The sequence below is a fragment of the Gigantopelta aegis genome, chromosome 10 (assembly GCF_016097555.1).
Source record: "Gigantopelta aegis isolate Gae_Host chromosome 10, Gae_host_genome, whole genome shotgun sequence".
Classification (NCBI taxonomy): Eukaryota; Metazoa; Mollusca; class Gastropoda; order Neomphalida; family Peltospiridae; genus Gigantopelta; species Gigantopelta aegis.
Window position 1 is genome coordinate 18,207,602 of NC_054708.1, and position 11,584 is coordinate 18,219,185.

At 35.1% G+C, this 11,584-nt stretch overlaps 1 protein-coding gene across 1 annotated transcript; it reads left to right on the forward strand.

The window, feature by feature from the left end:
• LOC121383513 (pituitary homeobox 2-like) lies at window positions 1-6,701 on the forward strand. Its single transcript, XM_041513583.1, has 3 exons — window positions 1-433; window positions 2,145-2,265; window positions 6,494-6,701. The coding sequence occupies exons 1-3, from the start codon at window positions 1-3 to the stop codon at window positions 6,699-6,701; spliced, it is 762 nt and encodes a 253-aa protein (XP_041369517.1).
• Window positions 6,702-11,584: the final 4,883 nt, after the last annotated feature.

Genomic DNA, 11,584 nt, shown 5'->3' on the forward strand with positions numbered 1-11,584 from the left:
ATGCAAGCCGGACATTATCACCAGCAGATGAACCCTTACATGATGTGGCCGTACATACAGATGTACCCACAGACGCTGGACGACTTCTCACTCCACCCCGCGTTCATGCAGACGAGCATGCCGACGTACCCGGTGTTCTGTCGACCTCACGTCACAAAGGAGGCGGCCGGGAAGAGGTCGTCGTTCACCATAGACGCTATTCTGAACAGCGACTTGAAGCGCACGGAGTTGACGTGTGACACGTCGTCGCAGGACTCTGATTTGAAACACAGATTCTCAGACTCTGATTTGAAACACAGGTTTTCAGACTCGGTTTTACCAGGACGCAGGCACCAGAGACTGTTACAGGCAGCACACCCGTATTATGATAGCAGTCCCGATAAACATCATACCCCCAGCGACGCTTCAAAGTCGGAACTGATTTCGCCTAAAGGTTAGTTAAATCTGCAAGGATTTTGGATAGTTTAATTTGTACCTAAATTCTGATTTGTATTCCTTTTCTGTTTAATCTTTCGTTTTGGTTTTGATTTTTGTAGTATTCAAATGCAGACAATGACAAATTAATTTAATTGAAAGTATGCATTATTTAAAAATTAAAAAACAAAAACAAATGAGATATTCTACCGTTTATTCTTAAAATAAGTTATTTCTTAGCAAAGGTATTTCTAACTTTATTTGAGATAAAAAAAAAATCCACAACCCCCCCCCCCCCCAACAATAATAAACAAACCCAAAACTCCTAAATCAATTTCGATTTTAATGATGATCGTATTACAATTTATAAACATAATTATTTGTGACAACACCAAAAAGAAAAACCAGTGAAAAAAAACAAAAGCCAACCATGCACATTTGAAGTATAAACTGGAATAGAGAAAAACAAGTTACTTGCTATAATCTGCTTGCAAAATATTTCAGGTTGAAGTGAAAGTGGACAAAGCAAAATCTGCCTCGCGTATCGAAGCCAAGAGCAAAGTTTATTTAACTTTGTAGACTATTCAAAAGTCGAGACTTACGTAACAACTTTGATCAGTTGATCACAGATAATCTTGTACCGTTTAAGTCTGAACTTCGCCTTCAGATACGTGCTTTCAAAAACAAAAATTCGAATCGTTTGTATGTGGAATCAACAGCATACAAACTAAAATTAAACAAGTCTTAACCATTATAAAGATTTCAATAACTCCAATATGATGAAGTAATTAAAACTGATCTTGATATATTATATGTCATGTATTAATATGTCCGCTGTAAAATAATTTACATTCGTTACACAAGGTTAAATGTAATAAAATTCGTGATTGGTATGTAGTGCTCGTTTTGCTGATCATTTCGATTTTTGTTTATGAGTATCTTTTCGAAAAGAGATTTATCTGTTGTTTTATTACTAGCATTATTATAAATATTGATGGCATAATTATTTATATAAAAAATACAAATTAAAAAAACAACAACCCCAAACAACAATTGTTTTATATTGCAAGTCTTAACCATTAGAATAATTTACATTTGTTACACAAGGTTAAATGTAATAAAATTCGTGATTGGTATGTAGTGTTCGTTTTGCTGATCATTTCAATTTTTGTTTATGAGTATCTTTTCGAAAAGAGATTTATCTGTTGTTTTATTAATAGCATTATTATAAACATTGATGGCATAATTATTTATATAAAAAATACAAATTAAAAAAACAACAACCCCAAACAACAATTGTTTTATATTGCAAGTCTTAACCATTAGAATAATTTACATTTGTTACACAAGGTTAAATGTAATAAAATTCGTGATTGGTATGTAGTGTTCGTTTTGCTGATCATTTCAATTTTTGTTTATGAGTATCTTTTCGAAAAGAGATTTATCTGTTGTTTTATTAATAGCATTATTATAAACATTGATGGCATAATTATTTATATAAAAAATACAAATTAAAAAAACAACAACCCCAAACAACAATTGTTTTATATTGACACAATATGACAACAATTATTTAAAATATTTCTCGAACTTACAGTTCTCAATACATGTGTTTGATTTTAATTTTAAATACATGTGTTTGATTTTAATTCTAAACAAGTCAGAAAAGAATGTGTTTTAATTTTAATTTTAGACAAATCAGAAAAGAATATTTTTGATTTTTATTCTAGATAAGTCAGAAAAGAAATCCAGTAGTAAAGGTAAACGTATTCGCACGATCTTCACCCCGGAGCAGCTGGAACGACTGGAGGTGGAGTTCGAGCGACAGCAGTACATGGTCGGGACAGAGAGGTCAGTAATTGTTACTTTCATCTACTATCAACTTTTAAAGGGGATGTCCTGAGTTTTCGGACATTGTAAGATGTTTCTCACCGACACAACCTTTTTGGCGACAAGAGTATCTAGGTTAAAGAGAGATAATTAGTTATATACTTAACTGAAACAACTAAGGGCCCATATATAAATTTGGCATTTTTCTTTAAATATAGTTTTAAAAAATACAGCTTCTTCCGTTGTAAGGTGTGCACGTTTTGGCATGTTCTTAAAGTTAATGATTTAAACCACAAAATAGAGAGAACAAAATTACAAATATCGTCATGAACGAACCAAAACAAATTCTTAAGCGAATGTGCGTGTATACAGAGGTCAAATTTTGGTAAAACAATGATTAGAATAAATCTGTATATATCACATGCTAAAATCATATTGCAAGTTAGCCAAGAATTTTGTTAAGTATAATAAAAACACGGTATATGGCGACAAGATTCGAATCTACTGCACCGATTCACATTACATTAAATTTTGACAGAATTTCCGTGACTGACAACTCCCCCCCCAACCCCCGCCCCCAAAAAACAACAACAACTTAATATCAAAGCGATCTTAGCCCTAAGATCACCTTAAGTTCATAGTTACCTTATGCACTAAGGTATCATCGTAAGCCTAATATTGCACGTAAACGTAAATCTACAACTAAACCACAATTCTTATTACTATTATAGTACAACAAATATAGTTAGAAATACACATATTTCATTTTCTTTTGTCTTTAAAATGCTCCATCTTCCGTAATAATGTAATTTTCTGCGTGAAATAGATGTCAAACACGTGTAGCAGACCAGTAGCAGACGTAAACTTACGATGTTTAGTGAAATAGGCCTCTATCATTCATAAAATGTACGACTTCATTCTTTGACAAACATGACAGCACATGCATTGCTACAGTATTTGACATATTAATTCAGAAACGAAAAATACACCAAGTGTGTGTGGAGTCGATATAACGACATGTCAGATTTTAAAATTATTATTATTATTTTAAAAATATATTTATATTTTACAAAATTATTTTATGTACAAGAACGTATCAAAACAGATTCAAGAGTAATTGATTCGTATTATAATAACATGAATCGGAATAAAAGTAAAAGTGAATATTTATTTATGACTTTCATTCATCTGAAATTCAAATATGACAACCAGTTTCCGTTTTTCAAAACAAAATTTATATTCATTAATATGAAATACAGAAAATTTATGTAAATAATTTGCACTTTATGAAAGAAGACCTGAATAATAGAGCGTCCTTGGAATGATGTTTATGATGCAGGTACATTGAAAATATCACACTCACCACCAACTTCAATATAATAGAGTTTCTTCGCGGAAATGTATCGATCACAGAATTTGGAATTACTTCCTTACGGCTTTCAAAACGAGATAAAAAGAAGAAAAGAAGATAAATGTATTTCTTAGGTTACACATAAAAATCTAAATGTTAAATAAAACAACTAAATGGCATGTACACTTTAACGAACATTGACACTAGCGTAGCCGGGAGGGGGAGCATTCCCCCCCCCCCCCCCCCCCACCCCTCCGCCACCATTTGTATTTCCCTGTCGCCCCGTAATGCGACTCACAGTGTTTCTCGCCCCGTAACGCGACTTACTCACAGTGTTGTTGCCACCCCCACCACCCCCACCACCCCCATGCTGAATCCCTCCAATATAAAATCCTGGTTTGTTGCGCCAATAAAGAACAACGATGATTAAATAATTATAACAACTAGAAACCATCTTCTGAAAACTTAAAAACAGAAAAGTAAAAGTGAATATTTATTTATGACTTTCATTCTTCTGAAATTCAAATATGACAACTAGTTTCTGTTGTACTTTTAAAAAAAGATTACAGTCATTTCGTTTTATTGATAGTTTATTTAAAAACATGTTTAAGAGTCGATAATCGAATATGTTTAGCCATAAACTGTTAACAAAATCTAATTTTTCTTTAAATAATTATTAAATGCATATTAATGTTTATAAATTTGATTTTAAAAAGTAGTTTTTCATATTTATTAAAATAATAATTAAAATTAAACTATTCAGTTAAAACAAGTTACTATTCATATTTATTATTGTTTCGGCTCCTTCATAATCTTTTTTTAAAGTTATGTTCTAATTCGTCGAAATACTATAAAGCTCACGGACGCTGTCGTACTAAATAACAATATCAGTGTAGTAAAATTTATATAAACAACTTCCGAATAAAAAAAAAAAAAATTAAAAAATATATATATTTATATATCTACACGTATATATATTCTCTGTTATATCTACAAGAATATTATCTTTTACACAAACGCGACATGGTGTCTGGGAAGTAGTTTCAAGACATAGATAATCTAAAAGAAAACCACAAACCAGTACACTACTAACGACGATTATTCCAGCCTTGGATGTAGAGTTAATAAGCTCGCCATTACTGAGACAGACCAAGTGGTGCTCCAGATCGGTTGCCTGCACTAAGACAAATCAAACAAATTTCATTTTAACGCCATACAAATTTCGCTGTCGACTGTGGGATAACAGGAACACGGGTTCTCGCCATTTTTAAAACGCTAAGTGTGTGAGATTAAGTTAAAACGATTTGGCTTTACACGTACAGCATAGACTGCATGTCTGGCGTCACCCTAAAGTCTTTGAAGTCTCTCGGATCGATTTAAAACTGTCTACATCGATTTTTCATGCTTTGCAGTACAAACTGTCTTGATTTTAATCGCGATTAAATCCAATGGTGGTTCAAGCATAGCCCCCCTGGTCTACTAGCATATGAGGGTATCCATGTTATAATTTCACCAGTAATTTCCAATAAACCTATCGGGTATCCATTTTTGTGGAATTAATGTATGCCCGTTTACAAGTACGTATGTTTTTGAAGCGTATATACCAAGTCCATGTGCCGATTTTGTGTGTGGTTTTCAGCAAACATCTAATGAATGTTATGCATAATATAGATAAAGACAACTACCCCCAAAATATAGGTGGGTTTGGGGGTTGTTGTTTTTTTACTCCATGGTATGCGGAATTTTATTTTTAATATATGGTGGGTTATTTATATACTCACAACACATTCTTTCATATTCAGGTTTTTATGGGTGCTATAGAAATAAAGTTGTTTTTTAATGCATTACAGATGTAGCAAGACTTAGTGTTCCAGCCAGTGGCGTAGCGTGGGCGGGGCCCACTGGGGCTAACGGTCCACCGGTTAGGGGGCGCAATACTTGCCTTGCCCCGGGCGCTGGCAACCCACGCTACGCAAATAAACTTAGTAGTATTTTATATAAATTAATGTTCTCTTTAAACAGTGGTGAAAGAAATCAATTTAAATGGTTGAAATTCATAAAAAGTATTTTCGATAATTCGGGAATGGGGTACATCTATACCAATAAAAATAATGATTTCAAATCGTATAAACAAGAATTAAAACAAAACCTCTGTGATCAATTTATACAACAGTGGTTCTCGGAAATTACAAACTCTTCTAGGGGTCAATTTTATACATTATTTAAAACAGAATTTTATTTCGAAACCTATTTGTCGAGATTATCATACCAAAATAGATGTTGGATAACTAAACTGCGTACGTCAAATTTAAGATTACCAATCGAAACAGGCAGATGGTTTAACTTTCCTAGAGAAAATAGAATATGCAAACTTTGTAATACCGATATTGGAGATGAATACCATTATTTATTTAATTGTAAAAATGATAATATTGAAAATATTAAAAGAAAATATATAAAACAATATTATAGAATTAATCCTAGCGTTTTTAAAATGAAAGGTATGCTGTCATTATGTAATGCACCACTATTAAAAAACCTAGCTATATTTATTAAAAGATTATCTTGTCTTGTGAACTGACGTTTCTCTGCATATTTTAGCTATTTTGTTTGCATATCTTGTGTTCTGTTAATTATAGATACTTCTATGTTGACGCCTGTTCTTGTCATGTATGTTAATTATGTATTTAAAAATGTCCTCTTGTTACACATTGTAATGTGTCTGAGTGTTGTTTAATAAATTTTGAAATCTTGAAATCTTGCCACTGGTTCCAGCGAAACAATTTCAACCATGTCAATACCCTTTCTACTCTGTCTTCTGCAGCGATGTGATTTTTGATGCTAAGATAATTTTGAATACTATATATTTTCACTGAGTCATTATATTTTGTTTTCCAGATATTACTTGGCAGCGTCACTGAATCTAACAGAAGCGCAGGTGAAGGTGTGGTTCCAGAACCGACGAATCAAGTGGAGGAAGCAGAATCTAGAACAGCAGCAGGCCAAACTGGCGTCCATGGACTTGTACAAAGACTTGGAGTCGGATTCCGACAGCGAGGACGGAGAAAGCCGGAACATTTCGTTCAGTTCGGAACCAGTCACATGACCTGTGTTACGCGAGTTCAGTTGATCCAGATTATATTCAGCAAACAATCACAAATCACCGTAGTATATAGTGTTGGTTGTGACGGCGGTTAACTTATTTCAGTTCATCTGTTTTCTTATTACAATATACTGAATGACGTGGACTTTTTTTGTAGACTTCTTGTTCTGCTTGAAAAACAAACTGGGGATATACCAATTGTATACACACTTATTAGATGGAGATTGTATTAATTATTTATACCTAAAACTTTATTATAAAGAGTCAACAACTATTTCTGTGTGACTAGGCCTACCAACAATACCACTCTTACCTACTTCAGTAACACACTTATAAAAACAGAAACGCTGTTTAAAATGTCCAAAACTGATCTTGCATGGGTAACAGCTATCCAAAAATGGCAGGATTGCAAGCAGCGGGTTTGCTTGTTTTTTTAAAAATAGTTTGTGATCTTCTGTTTTCAAAATTGATCTCTTTTCGATATTAATCATTATTTACATTTAGGCCTATGCCAGTCTAAGGCGTAGCCAGAGAGGGGAAAAAACCCCGCCAAGGCAAACCCAGACCTGTAAAATAAATATCAGTGTCATGGGGAAAATAAAATAAATCTGGGGAAACTCCAGACGAGACAAGCGTCTCGTATGCCTCATGCTGGCTACGCCATTACCAGTCCTTCAATGTTTGTTGTACATTATTGTAAAACATATTATCGCATTTAAATTTATTACGGTAGACGTTGTTTTTCTACCCATCTAAGAATTGTATTTAAACAATTACAAATTATTAAAAAATTTCCGTGCTTATCTAGTCCTAGATGTGGCTACTTATATTAAGCAACATTGTGAAAATAGCGATAATTATGAATAGCCTTTAATGGTGTACAGTGTATTACTTTTATTATAAACATACAAAGCACATTATACGAGTCATAAAGTGTTTATGAAAAGAGAACTTGAAATTATAATATTTTTGAAACTTCAGATCATTTCAAATTATTTTCGTGCTTATATCCAATTAAGAATCAAGCACGCTGTCTTGGGCACAAACCTCAGCTATCTGGGCTGTCTGTCTAGGACAGTGGGTTACTTGTTAGTGGTTAGTGAGAGAGAAGAGGGTGTAGTGGTCTTACATCTACCCACTAAGTTGTTAAAACTCGCTCTGGGTGGGAGCCGGTACCGGGCTGCGAACCCAGCACCTACCAGCCTTATGTCCGATGGCTTAACAACGACGCGACCGAGGCAGGTACTTCAGAACAAGAGCGAGTGTCGTAAAATTAGTATTACTTGATTACAAGTGCATGGCACCATAACGATATGTCTTATGGGATGTACTCATGAACAAGATTTAGAATTTTATAAGGGGAATGCGTAACACTTAAATCACGTTGTTCGAAGGCGTTGATAATCTGCACTTCTCTCGTAGGGGAAGGGCGGGTTCCCCGTTTAAATCCGCACCTCGGATCAAGAGTAGAATTAACGCTAGTGCTCTTCTTGTTGGTGAATACAAATGTGAATACCGATTTTGGTAAAGCCGAATTCACACAAAAATAAAATATGATATATAGAAGTGTTTCGAAAAGTCTTGTATTTGTTCAAATTAATTGTATTATAAAAACTGCATAATATAATATATGTTAGAAAGTGTCTGTTGTTGTCACATTAAAGGGGCATTATCGACTACTAGATTAATGTACTGATGTTAAAACAGAGATTATAGTATTTTAAATAATATACTACTTACATACATATTTGTATTTAATTACAGATATACATTTGTTTTGGTCATAAAATACGTTTATAAGTGGCTGTTTACATTCGATTTTGTCCCTTTAAAATAGTTTTTTGTTTGTTTCCATATTAAAGGTGAAATAGCCATGCATGCATGCTTGTTCATTATCACGAATGTAGTCAATATTTATATATATATTTTAATATTATCGTTTTGTCTTGTTAATATTGTCATACTATGTAATAAATGATACATTATTAGTTCCATCGCTTTTAAAATCTGTATATGAAATACGTATTTAGAAAAGTATATGTATCCCGTAGAGTGGAATTATTAAGAAGGGAACAAATAGTTGAATAGTTTTGAACATCGTTAAAATTAGAAAAATTGACATCTTATGGCGTGGGGTGGTGGTGGTGGTGGTGGGGGGGGGGGGGGGGGGGCAGGGGACGTTGCGCAGTAGTATTTAAGCGCTCGATTGAAGCGATGGTATGTATTATCCTGTCTGTGGGATCGAGTATATAAAAAATCCCTTGCTCTTATAGTCGAAAAGAGTAGCGTGGCCGCATCGGGTTTCCTCTCTTGTTATCGCCATAAAATGTGTTGAGTGCGTCGTTAAATAAAACATTCCTTCCTTCCATTCTGCTTTATGGCGGGAGATCACTGAGGGATTCCCATGACCACACAAAAGTTTAAAATGTATTTGTGGTGAACAACTTTGAGAGTTTTTACATTTTAAATGGCGTTTTCTCTACTGGCATGATATAATCTTTGTATATACCAGCGCAGATGACCCACCTACTATCCTCAAGACAGTCACGAGAACCTAAACAAATGTCATATGCATGTGCAGGCCACCAAGAGCAATGACGAATCAGTAGTACAGTAAATTTAAGCCAAAATTTAGGTGAACCAAGAACAAATTGCAACAGAAGCTTTTTTGTTATATATTGTTAAGGTGACCCCACTGAACATTATATCCAAACTTTACCCAAATCTGACAGATCTTTCGGTTATTGAGGTTGTACGATGAGGAGCGGGTTGTAGCCCAGTGCTAAAGCGCTCGCCTGATGCGCAGTCGGTCAAGGATCGAACCCCGTTGGTGGACTCATTGGGCTATTTCCTATTCCGGTCAGTGCATCACAACTGGTATATCAAAGGCCGTGGTATGTGCTATCCTGTCTGTGGAATGGTGTATATAAAATATCCCTTGCGGGTTTCCTGATAGTTTGCTTTTCTGTAACTGAGCGAGCTTGTTTTCTGTAACTAAAATATTTTGTATTCTGAACAAGAGCGGGCTTATTTTCTGTGAAAGGGCGAATTTATATTCATTTGCTGAACTGCTTTTTAACTGAAATCATTAATTTGTTTTCAATCTTTGTTTAGGACGGAATCGTAGTTGGAATACATGACAAACAAACACTTCGTTTGAAACCATTAACGATGCTGCATTGAGGCGTTATTGAAAATCAATTATAAATCTTTACCTTTGGCTTCATACTGAACAGTGGCTGAAGTGCCTTTAAATCGTTTGTTCTCCTTGACCTTCTCGACCCGTGAATAACAAAGAACGACTTAAAGTGTTAAACATGGATTATTAAAACGATGAAAATGTGAGCAAATATTTTTGCATGTTCCGTTATTCATGACAGCTGACACTTTCGAGGGTCCAAAACATTCGATTGTTACTGTTGAAAGAGCGTGCAGCTAATACGGACACAGACGAAAGCATTTTAGCATGTTTTAGACCATGTCCGAAAAAACTATGCAGATGATTACAAAGTTTGTTTTGTTTAACGACACCACTAGAGCACACTGATGTTTTATTAATCATCGGTTATTGGATGTCAAACAATCTAATTAAAATTAGCTCCACTGTTAAATTACTATTCCCTGTGGCACCCCATTGGAGCTCATGTCCAGTTGACCTTTCATTCGACCAATCAAAACCTTACTTGCAAAATCATGCCAGTGATTTGAAAAGCATTTGAAAACATTCGGGATTATGCCGAAAACATACGAAATTATTCGGGTGAATTACGAAGTATGCCGGAAACTAATTTCAATATAAATGTTTATATAAAATTCGTTTCAAGACGGAAAAAAACCAAAGTGATGGTATAGCCATAAAATCTGTTTATACTAGTATACAATCCAAAGTTTTTTTAATGTTGAAATAGATCAACACGTTCGCCAATTGCATAAATAGTCGCGCCCGATATTTTTAGAATTCGTATGCTCCTGAATAACGCTACAAAAGGCGAAGTGTAATTGGTCGATATTTAAATTGTTATTTATAGATGAAATGTCACCTGGACATGGGAGTACACGCGGTGCTGTTAGATCTACTGGTAGATCAGTAGAGCTAATTTTAATCAGATTTTAAACAGATGGTCAGTTTGACACAGTCTTAGAGAGAAAACCCGCAACATTTTTCCATTAGTAACAAGGGATCTTTTATATGTACCATCCCATAGACAGGATAGCACATACCACGGCCTTTGATATACCAGTCGTGGTGCACTGGCTGAAACGACAAATAGCCCACCGACGAGGATCGATCCTAGACCTACCGCACATCAGGCGAGCGCTTTACCACTGGGTTACGTTCCGCCCCCATATGATTACAGTCACAGATGAGGTGCTGTGGATCGCAGGATCGACTCCTCTCGGTGGACTCAGTAACTGACTATATTCTGTTCCATCCAGTGTTCCATAAGTCGTATATGGCATGTTCTATATGTGAGAAACAGCATTATGACGTATTCTTTGTAATAAACTATACATGTCGCCATCTGGTGTCATCTATCAGCATCCAAGGCGCGGGACTTAGCTCAGCCGTAGGGCTAAACCACCTCAGTTACCAGTTCCGGAACCTTTCCCACCAAACGATCGAAGGAAGAAAGGAAATGTTTTATTTAACGACGCACTCAACACATTTTATTTACGGTTATATGGCGTCAGACATATGGTTAAGGACCACACAGATATTGAGAGAGGAAACCCGCTGTCGCCACTTCATGGGCTACTATTTTAGATTAGCAGCAAAGGATCTTTTTATATGCACCATCCCACAGACAGGATAATACATACCACGGCCTTTTTTTTATACCAGTTGTGGAGGACTGGCTGGAACGAGAAATAGCCCAATGGGTCTA